The 17,209-nt window shown below is 46.6% G+C and overlaps 1 protein-coding gene across 1 annotated transcript; it reads left to right on the forward strand.

The window, feature by feature from the left end:
* Positions 1–10,423: 10,423 nt before the first annotated feature.
* Positions 10,424–14,307, forward strand: MYC (MYC proto-oncogene, bHLH transcription factor). Its single transcript, XM_082284514.1, has 3 exons — positions 10,424–10,622; positions 11,496–12,201; positions 13,249–14,307. The coding sequence occupies exons 2-3, from the start codon at positions 11,511–11,513 to the stop codon at positions 13,809–13,811; spliced, it is 1,254 nt and encodes a 417-aa protein (XP_082140640.1). The 5' UTR covers positions 10,424–10,622; positions 11,496–11,510; the 3' UTR covers positions 13,812–14,307.
* Positions 14,308–17,209: the final 2,902 nt, after the last annotated feature.

Below are 17,209 nucleotides of genomic sequence, written 5' to 3' on the forward strand. Positions count from 1 at the left end.
TCCTAGACATAATATAATTTTCTGTCTGTTTAGGAGAGAGAATAACAAGGGAAGCTGAGAAGAACATGAGCTGAAGGCAGAGATACCTTCTGGTTAAGTATCAGAGCACTAACGACGTAGTAGCTGTAGATATTACCACGTTGTTTGTGGGGGCTGGCATATGTACCTATCCAGCCTTCTCATCACACATGTAGACAGAACGTAGTGTTCTGAAGCACACAGTAGTCTCAACTCTAACTCATAAATTTTTTTAATCATCCATTTAAAAAAATAAAGAAAAAAATAAAGAAAAAATGCCCAGTCCTTAGTAAGGAGCAGATCTAGATGGTCCTAAAGTACATATTCTATCTCTCTTCTCAACAAATGTGAGACGCATTTCTCAGTGCCCTTTCCCATGACACTAACAGGAGAGTACATCTACTCTAGAACTGGACTAGAACTGTATTGGTACGGGAGTACAGGAGTACATTGAATAATTTGGTTTGGATCTGCAGATAAGTCCTAATGGAAGCGAACAGGGAGAAGAGATGCTCCCTGCTCCCCAAACACACAGGCCGTGATAGGTGAGAGAAAATCTGGGGCTTCCCAGATTCCCTTGATCTATACCTGTATGCAGCATAGGACCCAGTACCTCAGTCCTCTGGCCGTCCCTCCCCCATCCCTGCTGCACATCTCTTCCAGCCCTTTCAGAGCTAAGGCAGGCGGTACGGTCACCACAACATACTTGTTGACCAGATGGGGTCTGAGGTGGTGAAGTGCCTTTGCGATGCAAATGATAACAGGAACAATAATGGTTGTAGCTCACTGACAACCTCTCCTTTCTAAGACTGGGTGTAAATAATGTTCTTATCTTCTGAGAAATACCTCTGGCATCCCTGACTAAGTGATAAGTAGAAAGAAGAGAGACACTCAACTGCTGATCAAGAGGGAGGAGAGTGATTAGCATCCTCTGGGGAACACCTTGTTGATGACGGCTGCTTTGCATTGTTGAGGCTGTAAGAAGCACCTAAATTCCTCCTCCACAGAACTCTCAGCTGCTGATAAAGTCAGTTCTACATTAATCCCTCAGCACACTCCTCATCAGGCCCATTTTTGATCAAAGCTTTTCTTGCCACTTGGTCATAATTGCAACCCTCTGCTCCCATTTGAGAGAAGGACAGAGTCCTTTGTCAGGAGGAGGAAGGACTGAACTGAGGCAACACCAAGAATCTTATGAAGTAAGAAAATAAAACAAAAACTACCTTCAGAGGAAAGAATTAGTAGCAAGGCTGAATCCATTTTTGGGGTTTCCACACTAGGGTTGTGGCTCCAAGCCCCTGGTAGCTGGGTTTGATATGCTGGGTCCCAGCAGTCCCCTGGAATTGCCCATCAGTACACTGTACACAGCCAGTTTTGGAGATTCAGCCCAGTTTCTGCCATGCACAAACTTAACCAAAGCAAGCAGAAACAAGCCCAGTGAAACAGCATTCCTCCTACAAGGTCAAAGTCTGGACTAGCACACAAGTGTCCTGAAGCTTAGACTTAATCTTGAAGAGTGGATCAATGCAGATGTGTGGGTACAACCCACTGCACTGATTTGCATTGGTGAGTACCAACAGACACAGGCTTTCTCTGTCCTCATCTCCCTCAGCAGTGGAAATCAAGGCATTCGTGGCTCTGCACCCACACTGGCATCCTGTAGGACAGCCTGGCTCTGCAGCCAGACACATTGTGCTGAAATGCATCCTGACATCTTTTTGCTGAGGCCTCCCCTGGCTGGGCAACAAACCACAGATAAAAACATATGTGCATTTAGGGTCTGTCTGTACTTTAAACACCTTAGAAAACAGCTGTAACAGGAGTTCCCTCCATCCCAGACATGCTTGCTCTCCTGGCAAAGGTGGGCCCCAATGCTGTATTGGATCCATGTGCACAGTACGAAAAAAATGCCAACCAGATCAGAAATACACCAATACCTAACAACAACCTATATTCGGATAGTGTAGGAGGAAAATAGAGCCTCACTTTCAGTTACAGACCACCTCTCAAACTGGGCAATCCTAGCCCATAGCAGCGGTGTCCTTTCTCCCTTCTTTTTACACTTTTCGTCTCCCCATATTATTGCTTACATGAAATACCCATTTTCGAGCATGATATTTCCCTTTCTAGCAAAATGCAGCAGGAGGTTCCACAGGTTAATTATAAATTGATTTTTAAAGCATTTACCAAGAAGTTATTTAAATCTATTTCCCTTAATTTCATTTGATGCAGCATATGTCTTGCAGGGCAAAGGAGAGATGCAGCTTTATTGCCACTATCTGCCAGATGAACATGTTCATCATCAACAGTGCAGGGAGTGATAAGTCACTTATCAGATACAGAGAGACAAAACACTCCCTCTTTCTTATCAACAAATTGAGTTATCAGCCAAGTGAAGTAGTTTTTCGGTAGCCTCTCTGACTGCATTTTGCTTTTAAATCCATACTGGCAGCAAATGTTCATGGATGTATTTGCCTCGCTTATGCTCATTTCAAAATACAGCAGCAGCCACCACAGATAAGAAAGCTTCATCTCCCAAAGATGTCAAGCCTGAGTACAGTTAAACAGTTCTGAATTTACTCTGATTGCTAAAAAGCTGAACTTAACTACACCAAAAGTAACCAAAGTGATGCTAAAATAGTCATACAAAGAGCTTAGAGGAACACAGAGCACATCCAAAGCCTGCTGACATGGCCATCACTGATGGTTTAACCCACTTTTCCCAGTGCTGTCCCTTATATCTGGGTGCCTGACCTGAGACAACTAGGACCCAGAATCTGGGCAGTGAAAGCCCTGATCTAGCCAAGGTAACACTTTTGCTACAATTGGCTACATAATGCCCAAATCGATTCAGAATTAACTGCACTGAATAACAAAGCTGGAGAGAAGTTAGGGCTATCAGCCAGGTAACATTATTAGAAGACTGTAACTGAATGCATGGAAAGGTTTTAGGTGTGAAGAGTTAGAAACCGATGCCTTTTAAGTGCTCAGTTTGGTGGTGAGCAGCTACTCTAAAAGGCTTTGTGCAGAGTGCTGCTCATGAGAAGGATGTCAGTATCACACTGACTTGAGCAGAGGGTGACTGCACTGAGTTGTTCTCAGAAAGTTCTCAGTGCTGGAATCAGCATCATTTTGGCTGAGTGTGGCTGGAAAGTAAACTTCATTGGGATAGAACTGAAAAGGATTTGTCCTTGACTGCAGAGGCCAAATGTGATCATTCACCAGTATAATTTTTAAGTGTGACTGTTCTCTTCCATAAACGAGTCCAAAGAAAACATGACTTGATAAACAGAAACACATGGAGGACAGACATGTTAAGTCAGGAATGTTTCTTGTAAATACTTACAAACTCACTGCTACAAGCTCATCTTCCCCCTTCTCATAAAGACATAAACAGGACCTCCAAGACTAATATAAGGGATGAGGATGAGAAAATCATCATTTCACCTGCTGAACAAGACAAACAAACCTGTGAGCATTTCTGAGCTTACTCAACATGGAGCCAGAAAAGGGAGCTCTGACGATCTTCTCCAGAACTTTGAAGAAAGTATGGACTTCGCATTGGCTCAGATAAGTAGACTGCATATGCCTTTCCAGCTACCCACAAACTCAGATCCAACCACCTATGAGTTGTAACAAGACCGGTAACACCTCCATTCTCCAGTGTTTTCTAAAGGCCACACATACCTACTTTTCCAGACATTCTCCTTCAATAGGGCCACTTTCTTTCTCAGAATGTGTTCCCGTGGCTGAATCTGTTAATTTGATAGGAATCAGATACCTCACCTCTAAAGCAACTAGCTGCATAATTCCTGGAAGGGTCCTTTACTCTCACCTGTTTGTAGATGGGACAGGATTGTTGGATATTAATTTTCAAAGAGACAAGAGATAGCTATAAGAATGATCCAGCTGACAATTGTTTCAATCGTTTCCAGCCTTGCTGCCAGCTGACACATTCCTTCCTCCAGATAATATCTGATGCACTCAGATGTTTCTGAAGCTGTGCCCCCACAGGACATGTAGCAAGAATGACAGCAAGCTCTTTGCTCCTCTGCTTTCATACCAAACCTGCAAGGAAGTTGCTACAGGAGGGTTTATTTATTTTTCTTAAGCATTAATAAGAAACCTGCATGATAACTTTCAATCCTTCTCTCCTTTCCAGCTGCAAAGTTGCAAACCTCCTCGGTGTTGTGCCAAGAGGAGGGGGACTCTCTGCACTTGCAGGTGCAACATGGAGGTGGCTTCACATGCATGGGGAGGCAGAAAAACTCATTCCTGCTGCCTCACAGCTGACAGTGAGTCCTGTACAGGGGAGCACCAATTTTGAAGGCCTGCAGCAATGGAAGAGGCTCTGATCCCATTACAGCTCTAAAGATCAGGGCTTGACAGTGGTGGTACCTAAAAGGATCATTAAGTAGTTGCAAATGGCCTTAATACTTTAAAGAGGACTTAATCAAGCAGAGCTGGGATGTCTTGACAATCTGATAACTGCAGCATACAATTCAGAGAATGCAGAGGCCAGGGATGTGTGACTGGCCTTTGGGACTGATCGTTCTGAAACAGCTCTGCTTTTTCTTTTTGAAGAGAAATTTAAATTATCCAGCCTTTCAAAAATAACTGTTTATCTTTCACAGGGACCTTGAAAATTATCTGATTTATCACACACTTAAATCAGTGCAGATTTCCTGTAATTCACCCTTAATCCACAACTGAACAAAACTCTCTTCTGTCAAGGAATGCTGAAACTACTGGTGTTAGCTAGGTCCCTTCCAGTTATCCATGTCAAAAGGTGCTAATTCATGTAGGAAGGTTAATTCAAACTGGTTGTATTTTTGGCGTTGTTTCTATGGGACTTAGATCAGTTTACAGGTGGTGTATTTAAGCAACAAAAATAGCTAGGAAAAAAAAGGTTTATTTGTGATTTTAAGTTAGTTGTATACACAGATAAATAGTTTCATTTTATATAACTAAGAATAAACTAATCAAGGCCTGCCTTGTTTGAAAACAAACTAAAATTTGATACCAAAGGTACTGTGATGGTTTGAATGAACTGCAAAGTCAAACTGTCTGTAAACAAAGTTAAATTAACATCTGTGGTAATTTTACCCCAAAGCAAAAAAGGTAAAGGCTGAACACCATGGAAAGACCAAAGCTGATGTAAAGGATTTTATTCTCTGTATTCAAAAATGTTAGTTACGTTACTGTCTTCCAATCTGATGTCTTCTTCAATTTCATTATCCCAGACAATAAGACAAAGCAAGACAAATATATACCAATACATAGGTGTCAGGTGCCAGACCACCTTTAAAACTTGCTTGTGCTTTTGTTTCACTGAAGACTTGCTTTCATATGCAGTCAGTTTAAAAATCAACATCTGAAATATTTGGTTTTAACTAATACAAATAATTAAAAGGTCCTATTTCATATGCACTGTCAGATTGAAAAATTAAAATCTAAAATGTTTGGTTTTAACAGTAAAAAAAAAAAAAAAAAAGAAAGAAAGAACAATCCTAGTTCAAGATCATGGGAAGTATCATTTTGAATATCCTTTGGTTTGCCCAAACCAGAGGAGCACTTCAAGTTCTCTCCTGATTATCTTGATGATAAAACTTACTTTTCTGAGACTTCCATGGATTTCTGTGAGGGAGGTGGTACTCAACGTAGTTCTGGGGAGAGTAATTTAATATCAATGTAACACTTTCTTTACTCAGCACTGTCCCCATTCGGTGTTCATCAATTTCCTTCTCTACATTCCCTTTTCCTGTTGGTAATAAACAACTTGAATTTTTCCATAGTGAGGATCACAGGCTGGCATGATGCCAAGGAAGAAGCTGCCATGTTTGCTGCAAACACTTTAGGGCACATAGATGAGAGGATGAGAGAGAGTCAAATAAATAAATTACACTAGATACCACTTTCACTGACCCTATGACATCTCTGCCTGAAGATGGACATCCACAGGGTGAGGATGAAAATGGCAGACAAGACCTAAGTATGTGATATGTGCCATATGTGCTACCTCTGGTTTGAAACTAGCATATTTTATTTTATTTTATTATTTTATTTTATTATTTTATTTCATTTTATTTCATTTTATTTTATTTTATTTTATTTTATTTTATTTTATTTTATTTTATTTTATTTTATTTTATTTTATTTTATTTTCTGTCTGTGATTCTCTCATTCATACTTCCTGATAACACATCAGCCATAAAACCCACTGATTTCTTCTGCACGGTTTATGATCATTCTGAAGGCCCATGGACCATGGCTGCTATACTGAGCTAGCTGGATGGAAACTTCAGTGGTGGATCCTGTCCATCTTTGACAGGAGGTGTATTTTGGTCTCTGTTTTTCACTACAGTAAACAGACAAGGACAGTGGCCCTCCCAGATGTCTGCCTTTCTCCCCTGCGCTGGGGAAGTCCCCTGAGAAAGTACTCATTAGCACAGCATATGAGTCTCTCTGAGCCTGGAGGAGGGAGGTAGGAAGATGTTATTCATTTAGTCAGTGCTGTGCAGCTTGCAGAAACACTGTCAGCTTCTGCCTACACATATCTCACCTCCTATTGTTAAAGAAATTACAGCTGCTGAAAGAGATGAAAAAGTAACTCATTTATTTTCTGGCTTTCAGAGTAATAAGGCAAATCTGATTCTCCTTGACTCTGCAGTATGTCTCTGGTTTTTGGACTGGGGTCCTTTGGGGTTGCAGTGGGGACATGATTCTCTGCACAAATGCTACCAGCAAAAGTGCGCTAACTTATTTTAGTGGCTCTGGCTGCACTGACCACATTTGTTTGGGTGTATCATTCATTCAAGAATTTAGGACTTTCCAAGACTAATTAGTATCTAGTTAGTGCTTTCCTGTTTCTCACTGGTGGAAGGCCAGAAACCTGCAAAGCTGTAGAGAGTTTGAGTGAAACTTTCAGCAGAGGTTTCTGAAGATAGCTATGAGTTCATAGACACATGGAATGGTTTGGGTTGGAAGGAACCTTAAGGATCATTTAGTTCCAACCCCCTGCCATGGGCAGGGACACCTTCATGAGAACAAGTTATTCGAAGGTCCACCCAATCTGACCTTGAACATTCCTAGGGATAAGGCAGCTACAACTTCTCTGAGCAACCTGTTCCAGTGTCTCACCACACTCAAAGTGAAGAATTTCCTCCTGGTCTCTAATATAGACCAACTCTCTTTCCGTTTAAAGCCATTTTCTCTCGTCTTATCAATACATCCCCTTGTCAAAAGTCCCTTCCTCTCCTGCTTTCTTGTAGGCACTTGTTAGTTACTGGAAGGTGCTGTAAGGTCATCTCCAGGCTGAACAACCACAATTCTTTCAGCCTTTCCTCACAGCAGAGGTGCTCCAGTCCTCTGATCATCTTCGTGACCTCCTCTGGACTTGCTCTGGCAGGTCTGTGTCCTTCTTATTTTGGGGGCCCCAGAGCTGGACCCAGTATAGTGTTCATATAATACAACTATTAGACAGCTTATCATCCTCTGAAAAAGGAATTGCAGATGTCTCCTGAGAACAAAACATGCAGTAGGTGGCACAGGCACACAGCACATTATGATATGTCTCAGGGGTTTCCAGATGGGGTGTGAGAGCTTTTCCCACCATCTCCACTTCTCTCTCAGGTTTTGCTTTCATTTCTGCTTCTCACGGGTTCCCACCCTGCCATCACACATAAATTCCACCCAGGGTCCCAGCTCAGTCCCCTCACATTTCCTATTGATCACTAAACCCCCTCCATGTCAAAAAAATCACTTTGACTCTGCTGTCACCTTAATGTTATACTTGTGCATTTATTCTTTCTGTATAACAGCTATTTTGTCAAAATGGCCTTTTTACTGGAAATTGATACTTACTGGTTTCACACCTTGCCTCTGTTCTTTTTTAGCTGGGGTTGAACATAAAAAATCACAGCAAAATACCTTTTTTATCTACACTAAAACTGCCACATAAGAGCCATTCTGGTGCACCTCAGAGTTGGCTCCTCAACAAAAAAAATGAACTCACAGTCTGCACAAGCCTGGAGAAATCCTGTAGAATATTTTAAAGACTGTTTCCCCTGAAGGCTGTATTGTTTCAATAGCATATTTTTCCCAGTCTTCCTTTCCTGTCTTTCCATTCTTGTGAACATAGGGTATTTTAAGAGTCCATCTGCTCATGTTACTTATTCCCCTCCACTTTAAGTCATAACCCTCCATGATATTAGTTAATTGTAATAGATTGATTCTACCGCAACCATGAATGGGATCATGATTTTCAACCCTATCTGTACTGGAGTAATTTCAAAATATTTCTATTACCAGCTCCATCTGAACTTTAACAGCTTTTACAATTTTGAGGACATTTACTGTGTGTCTGGTGATACTGATGGTATTTCTAAATAGACAAGTGCCCATATCACATTTTACACTGGTTGTAACTAGAGTAATTTGGATCTTGCACCTTTCTGGCCTGTCTCTGGTCATGTTACTTCCATTTACAGCAGCAAGGTCTGCTATAGACAGAGAGGGATATCATTTAAAAATAGCACAATGTATTTTAAGCCATTTCGGAGCAAGGGTATGTATATCCCAATCTGGAAATGTCAGTAGGTGATGCATCTACACCACGCCTATGCCACGGTTCTTGTTTTAGCACCCTCTCTGCGAAAAACAAACTGTCCTTCTTTTATCAATAGGACATGGGACAGAAGATGGTCCGAGTTTTCTTCTCAAACCAGGACACGGCCCTTTGCTCCGTGAGGGCTGTGATGTTTGCACACACTCTGCTCGGCGAAACGCTCTTCATCAGACACGTTCGGAAAAAAACGAATGGGTGGGGTATTCTCGTTTCGTTTTGGATTGGTTTGGTTTTTCTGGGGGGCGCGGCGGGGCCCGGGGGTCGCGGCGGCCGGGAGGGGGCGCGCTGGCCCCGCGGAAGCGGCGCGGCCGCCGTGGGGAGCGGGGCCGCCCCCAGCGCCGGCGGCTCCTGACGCGGCACCCACGGGGGGTCCCTCCCGGGTCCGTCCCGCCCCGCGGGGCGGCCCCGCGCTCCGCATCGCAACCCCGGGGGCTTGTGCTCGCGTGTGCTTAGCAAAATGCTGGGAAGCGGAGAATAAATGCATACAGGCATAGAATATCCCAGCGGGCTGCCCGCGGTGGGGACGGGAGAGCCGCCTGGAAGGGTACGGGGGGCACACCGGCGTGTCCCTCCACCTCCCGCGAGTGCGGAGGCCACCGTGGGGAGGTGGTGGCAGGATGCGCGGGGCGTAGCTCTTTGGAGGCTGGCGGCTGCCCCGGGGGACGGGAGAATAGCAGGTGCAGGAGCTGCGGGAGAGGGTCGGCGATGCCCGGGAGGGTCACCGGCAGATGAAGGTTCGTCGAGGTCGGGGTCCCCGCGGGACCCCCCGCGATGGAGAACGGGGATAGGAGGGAGCGCCCCGTCGGAGCTCCGCAGCCGCCGCAGCTCCGCGTCCCTCGGGGATCACCGAGAGGAGGGGTGTCACCATCGAGCGGGAGGAGGTGGTCAGGGTGGGGGCGGCACGAGCAGGGGCGGCGGCAGACGCGGAGACCGCCAAAGGGAGAGCGGCTGCAAGGTGACCCCCGTGGGTCTCTGCCTCCGCCCTCTCCCGGTTTAATCCGCTGCAGACGCCGGCAGAGGCGGGATAATCAAGCGGCAACCGGGTTGGGGGGTGCCCGAGCTACACACGCTCCTTTGTGCCGGGAGCCCGCGCCTCCCCCGCTGCCCCTCGGCCACCGCTCTGCGCCGCGGGACCAGTTCGCCCTGAGGTGCCGGAGCCTCACCGAGGGGAGCGAGGGGCGGGTGAAGCCCCTTCCCCCGCCGCCGCCATCGGGGGCCACCGCGCTCTCCCTTGTGGGAACGCCGGCGGGAGGAGGGGAGCGGCGAAGAGCTGCCTTTAATCCCTGATAGTAATTTTTTTTTTTTTTTTTTTTTTTTTTTACTATGTTTACTTCCGACCTTTCCGTGCGCGGCTCGTAGTAAAAGACAAAAAAAAAAAAAAAAAAAAAAAAAAAAGTAAAATAAATAAAAAAGGGCCGCGGAGCGCGGCATCGCTTCTCCCAGCGCAGCTCCCTCCCTCCCTGCTTCCCGCCCGGCCGGCGGAGGCGGGGGCAAAGCGCGGCCGCGGATCTCTGCGCAGCGGAGGGGGCGCGGAGAGGCGCGGCCGCCCCTTCACAGCGCGCCCTCCCGCGGCGGGAGTGCGGAGCTTGCGCGGCTGCCGGGGGCGGGCGGGAGCGCGGCGGGGCCCCGCGGTTCTGCCCCCGCCCCCGCGGCCGCTCCCCCCGCCCCTCGCCGGCGCTTTAAAGGACGAAAAGCAACTTAACTTCTATTGTACCGGCCAGCGCGCCGCGCCGCCCCGGACCAGCGACCGACCGCGCCGGGAGGCGGCTGCTCCGCCGCTCCGTGGGGTTTATCAAACCGTGGTGGGAGGAGGAGACCTACATTCTCCCGGCGTTTTGTCTAATTTTTTTTTTTTTTCCTCCCCCCGTCCTTTCTGGCGGTTCTTTTTTTATCATCTATCCATTTTCCCCTCGTTGTTTCCTCACCGCCTGCAATAATCGCCTCGCTACGTCTCGCAGCTGGCGCGTTGGAGAAGCCGGTGAGTTGCGGGCTCTTCGCTTGCCATCACTCGATTCCCGCGGTTGTGGCGTTTGGATTGACACGGGCTGGTGACACCCGGGCTGCTGGCGGGGCTGCGCTCCGCGGACCTGGATACCGACGGTCCCTCCCGACGGACGCTCTCCTCTGCCGGGGCTCCGGCGTTCCCATCCTTTTTCTTGCGCCCGGATTTTAATTTAATTTTTTGGGGGGGAGGGGAGCATTTGCTTCTCGTGTATGCGCGGGCAGGGCATGGTTATTGCATATATTGCTTATATGCATATCTACATAAGCGACTATATATGTATATGTGAGAAGATTTGGCAAAGTTTGCCAAGGTCGCTGCCTGTCCCCGCGCAGTGCCAGCACGCCCAGGTGGGTGGCTGAGGAGCAGCCCGTCTCCCGGCTGGAAGCTGCCGGGCGCTCGGCACCCCTTCCCGCCGGGACGCGGGATAGGGATGGCGCTGCGGTCCCGGGAGGGAAGGATCTCCGTGCCGGAGTCGTGCCCCATATGAGCAGCGGCGGCGGGGAGCCGAGCTGAGCCCAGCCGAGCCGGGCTGCTGGATCTCCTCCGGGGGAGCGGGGAGGGTGGTCCGGCACCCGGCGACTGACCCTTTGGTAGGTCAGGTCGCGCTGCCCGATTGTCCCGCCGCACTTAGAACGGGGTGAAGGAGGGTCGTGGGGCTTTTTTTATTACCATCATTATTATATATTTTTTTAATTACTAAACGCGACTGCGCATTTCCCCGCCGGTACGGCGTGGGGAGCCGGGAGGGAGCGCTGCGCACCGGGGGGCCAGTAGCCCGGCCGAAGCCGGGGGGAGCCGACCCCCACGTCTCACCCGGGTGCCCCCTCTCCCCCCTCCCTCCTGTAGGCACCAGCCGCCGCGATGCCGCTCAGCGCCGGCTTCTCCAGCAAGAACTACGACTACGATTACGACTCTGTGCAGCCCTACTTCTACTTCGAGGAGGAGGAGGAGAACTTCTACCTGGCGGCGCAGCAGCGGGGCAGCGAGCTGCAGCCCCCCGCCCCGTCCGAGGACATCTGGAAGAAGTTTGAGCTGCTGCCCACGCCGCCCCTCTCCCCCAGCCGCCGCTCCAGCCTGGCCGCCGCCTCCTGCTTCCCCTCCACCGCTGACCAGCTGGAGATTGTGACCGAGCTCCTCGGGGGGGACATGGTCAACCAGAGCTTCATCTGCGATCCGGACGACGAGACCGTCAAGTCCATCATCATCCAGGACTGCATGTGGAGCGGCTTCTCCGCCGCCGCCAAGCTGGAGAAGGTGGTCTCGGAGAAGCTGGCGTCCTACCAGGCAGCCCGCCGGGAGGGGGGCCCCGCCGCCCGCCCCGGACCGCCGCCCGCCGCGCCGCCGGCAGCGCCACCCGGGCTGGCCGCGTCCGCCGCCGCCTCCGCCAGCCTCTACCTGCACGACCTGGGCGCCGCCGCCGCCGACTGCATCGACCCCTCGGTGGTCTTTCCCTACCCGCTGAGCGAGCGGGCCCCGCGGGCCGCGCCGCCCGGCGCCAGCCCCGCGTCCCTACTGGGCGACGACACGCCGCCCACGACCAGCAGCGACTCGGGTGAGTGGGACCCACGCGTGCTCCGGGAGGGCGTGGGAACCTGCGCGGCGCCAGGGGTTCCCGGGGCGCGGCTGGAAGGCAGCACGCCCCCGCCTCCCTCCTCACCCCCCTTTTGCCCCCCTCCCCGTGTGAGATTTTTTTTTTTAATGCCACGTTTGCGAGGCACGGAGAATCCCAGCCAGTTTATTTCCTGGAAAACCAGCCCAGGTCTTCCTCCAGGCGAGAAGGGAGAGAAAAGGCGCGGGGGGGAGGGGGGGGGGGTGGAGAGAAATTAAAAGAAAGTGTAGGAGGGCTAAACTTTAAAATGGGGTCCCGATAAGGCTGGCTCCCAGTATCACCCGTGGGCCGGGAAGGGGTTAACTCCAACCCGAGAGCCGCAGGGAGAATGTGCAGTCAGGGAGGTGCTAGTGAAAGTGACTGCAGGGGAGTGAATGGGGCTGGGAAAGTTTAAGAAATGCTTCCTTAGGTATGTGACAGCGGTTCCGCTCCCTCGTAAATCTGGTTTGAAAGTGAGTTTCTACCCAAAGCGCCACAGCCTTCCCTTTTTCCTTTTTCCTCTTTCTTTTTTTTTTTAACTCCCTCCTATTTTCCACAAATTAACAGATCAAGAGAGATTCAGAAAATGTCTCTGAATACCCATGTGTGTTAAGTAAGCTTTCTTTTAAGGCGTGGCCAAAGCCTTCTAAATCCATAATTAAGGGCAGCTTGAGTCTGGGAGCTTTATTGCGCCGTACTGCTGACAACCGAGGTTAAACTTTCATACTATCTTTCATGCACTCAACATTACGCAAGATCATTACAACTTTTTGAAATCAGGGAGCCAGGGTTTGGACTGCAGTCTATGTGTCCTATTGCACTTGAACCATTGCTTTCTTAAAGGAAAGGCTCTTGGGGAAAGCAGTGTCCAGCATCATGAAATGGATTTAAGAAGGGTTTGTCATTGGGTTCCTCATTGTGCGACTCAGAGTAGCCTTCCCTTATACATACAGTAGTCTTGAGAGTCTCTACATACAAGTTATAATTTTTTAATTTTTTTTTTTATGGCAGAAGAAGAACAAGAGGAAGATGAGGAAATCGATGTCGTTACATTAGCTGAAGCGAATGAATACGAATCCAGCACAGAGTCCAGCACAGACACATCAGAAGAGCACAGTAAGCCCCACCACAGCCCGCTGGTTCTCAAACGGTGTCATGTCAACATCCATCAGCACAATTATGCCGCTCCTCCCTCCACCAAGGTTGAATACCCAGCTGCAAAAAGGCTAAGGTTGGACAGTGGCAGAGTTCTCAAGCAGATCAGCAACAACCGAAAATGTTCCAGTCCGCGCACATCAGATTCGGAAGAGAACGACAAGAGGCGAACGCACAATGTCTTGGAGCGCCAGAGGAGAAATGAGCTGAAGTTGAGTTTCTTTGCCTTGCGTGACCAGATACCTGAGGTGGCCAACAATGAAAAGGCTCCCAAGGTTGTCATCCTGAAAAAAGCAACAGAGTACGTTCTTTCCATCCAGTCAGATGAACACAGACTGATTGCAGAGAAAGAGCAGTTGAGACGGAGGAGAGAACAGTTGAAACACAAACTCGAGCAGCTAAGGAACTGTTGTGCATAGGAACTCTGGTGCATCACTTAGAATAATGCAAACTAGACTGAAACTATGATAAAATATTAATGATTCTAATATCTGTCATGAACTACGCAGTCCACTGAGTATGGAACTCTATTGCAACTGCATGCTGTGCGATTTAACTTGAGACTACACAACCTTGGCTGAATCTCCCAAGGGTTTGGCCAGAACCTCAAAACTGCCTCATAACTGATACTTTGGACATAAGGGATGATGGGACATTCTTCATGCTTGGGGATGACCTCTTCAATTTTTTTTCTTTTAAAATTTTGTATTTAAGGCATTTTTTCATATGAGAATCCAAAAGAAAAAAGTTGTCCCCAGCTTGCTGTATATATTTACACATCATATTGCCATGTAAATACCTTTAATAAAGCCTTTATAGAAAAATGTGCAACATTAATACACAGTTGTGGCAACTGGATTTATACTTGTCTTGAACTTCTGTGCCATAACATTTCACAATTTTGTTTTTTATTTAAGTACTTTTTTCCTTTTAAAAATGATTTTTATTTTGTTTTTAGATAAATAAATATTTGCCCAAAATATAATTAGCTAAATCCTGTGTAAAGACTTCACTTTGTTTCCCACCGTTGTCATTAGATGTCTATTTCCATGACATTCCTTTTTCTGTCATCATGGCAGTAACCTGACTGAAGGCAAAGGGGAGTTGGATGAGGGGAAATGGTGATAGTTTTGCAGCTTAGTAGGGACTTGTTTGTTGCTCTCACTCCGTCTCTTAATTCAAGTGGATAAAATTGTTGGTCGAATATGCCTTGTCAGTTCAACTTGCCTGGCCACCAGGTCCCCCATGCAGGAGGTGGTAGCAACATCTGTGCTAGTCATGGTCATCTGCCTGCTGAAAGTAAAGCTGGAGTGGTGTATTTTCTCACTGGTCACCCCAGTATATAGGCTCTGCATTCCTTCCACATGCATATAGTTATATTTTCAGGGCATGACCTTCATTCTGCACTAGGGACATAGCCACCTACTTTGAGGACTGCTTTGTAGTAGGCTCACCTTAATTGTTTCCTGTTTGATTTTAACAGAAGTTAAAGAGGATAAGAAAATAAACTAAGATGGTGAGTGTTGAAGTGGTTAAAGCAACAGAGCGGTTTCCCTTTTTAAGTGCTGAAATCAGCAGAGCCAATCTTCTTGGTCAAACACCTTAACACTTTATTAATGTGAATAGTTATTTGGGATTTCAAGGGAGACAAAGTTCAAGGACACAGAAAAGGGAGCAAAGGAAAAGGAGAGCTTTTTCTTACTTGAAGAATATGCCTTGACAGATTCCTAACATTTGCCAGACATACTAAATAATATTTACATTCAGGACTTGTCTCATGATCAGCTTCGGATGGGCCATAAGGTACTTGCTTGACACAACTCCTAAGATTAGATTTGATCGTTTCTCCCCTTTTCACCCACTTAGCACCACTTTGGTCATGACTTCAGCAACAAATCAATGAACCCTTTGATGTAGAGGAAGAATGTGTTTCTCAAAAACTTGAGCCTTACACTTTTCTGATTTTTGTGATTCCCGTTAAATACATATTTGCTTGGCTTCTACCCATTAGAGAAGCAGTGCTGCCAGATAGCACCAGTGCCAACAACTGAACGGGGACTGAGGGTTCAGGTTTTCTATTGCTCTTGAGTTCTGAGTGAGAAGAAGAATGATTGGGTGTGGGTATATACGGGATAGGGGCTGGTAGCATGTTATGGAGAGGGTAGATGCCAAAGGTCCCTGCTCTGCAAAGCCCTGGGTAACTGTCCCAACAATCTTGCATGGGAGTTTGGAAAGAAGGTAAATGTCTAAATCCAATTTGATGGATGGCTTTAGGTGTTTGAAGGTTTCTTGGGGGAAAAAAAGCCCATTCTATTAGAAAAACGGGACAAAGGAAAGCTTATCTCCTTTTTTTTTTTTTTTTTTTTGCATCACCCTCTGTAACTGGGTTTATAGAAGTGGTCTGCAGTTGCTTTTTTCCAGCGTGTGATTCAGATATTCACTTATGAGGAAAAAGAATTACGTGAACTGAAACTTAATTGTATCTCAACTGTAAATCAGGACAACTTGCAGCTATGAATAATATAAAAGTTCTGCCTTTTATTGGGATATCTAATTTTAAAAATACATTCATTTCATTTGCCTTTTGGCGTGCTCCCTATTTTAGATATTGATTCAAAACAGAAGCAAGATGTTTTTCAAGAATTTATAACTGCGACCCCATCCTCCAAAATGAACCAGGAGGTGTAGATTCATCCACAAAAACTGAAAAATATCTGTCACCTTTGAGTCCCAGTTTCATATGTTAGCAAAACCCCCTCGCTTATTCTTGTTAAATGTGGCTAGACTACAACGATTAATGAACCTCTTCTTATTTGTCGGCTTCTTAAATTGTTTGGAGAATGGTTTCGGGTTTACTCTTCTATCTGCAGAAGGTCCTTAGTCTTTTGATGAATAGGATACTTGCATTTATTTAATTTCTTACTCACATCTTTTAATTGAGTATCAGTTCCCTTTGTCACTTTCCTGCTGGAAAACATCAAATCACTGACATGATCCCAAATTGCCACTCTAAAAAAGCATGATTTTATGGGATGACGCTTCATATTTATGATATTTCTTACTTTGTTGTAGGATTGCAAAGTACCTAAATAATGCAATTAAAAAAAATTAAAGCAGCCTGTGGATACAGGGTTAAGAAACCTCTTCTGGTCATTAAATTGCTGCTGGAATAAAGAGGAATGTGGCTTCCACTTTCCAACTCCTCATGAGAGATTGGCATGTTTGGAAGACACAAACATCTCACAGGACTTTCTGGGCTGGATTCAGTTGGTAGTGCATTGTATCTGGATAGAAGGTGTTGGGTTTTGCTGCTGTTTTGGAGCAATAGAGGAGATAAGCTTACAAAAGCAGCATCTGAGCCTTGAAATGAAATGTGGTATTTACAGTGCTTGCCAAACAGCTGTACCGAAGCTCTGTTTGAAATACAAGGAGCATTTTTAACTTCACCTCTCTGCTCTTTTAGTTTCACAGGACACTACAAGCTACTTCTCTTCCAGAAGAACTTTAAATAAAATGTAGCATCAAAGGAAACTAGAAACAAACCATCATGGTGAAAATAAAATTTCCTTTATCATATACCCTCACTGATTTAATTTAATCAAATACCGACTTTGAGGATTCCAGCTTAATTTTTATTCTTGTGTTTTAAGTTCTGTCTTTCCAGCCAAGTTACCATGTAAACGGCTTCACTGTTTCAATACAAAATATGCTAGGGGAGACCTGGGATGTATGAAAGAATCCATGTCTGCTTAATTCAGCTCCCATCAGAATCTGTAGAAATTCCATGTTTCTTCCAGAGAAACAGATTTGTGCCAGT

This window comes from Coloeus monedula (assembly GCF_965178545.1).
Source record: "Coloeus monedula genome assembly, chromosome: 1".
Lineage (NCBI taxonomy): Eukaryota > Metazoa > Chordata > Aves > Passeriformes > Corvidae > Coloeus > Coloeus monedula.

Coding starts and splice junctions, on each gene's coding strand:
- MYC (XM_082284514.1), top strand. CDS start 11,511: ATGCCGCTCAGCGCCGGCTTCTCCAGCAAGAACTACGACTACGATTAC. Junction 12,202..13,248: donor CACGACCAGCAGCGACTCGG/GTGAGTGGGACC, acceptor TTTTTATGGCAG/AAGAAGAACAAGAGGAAGAT.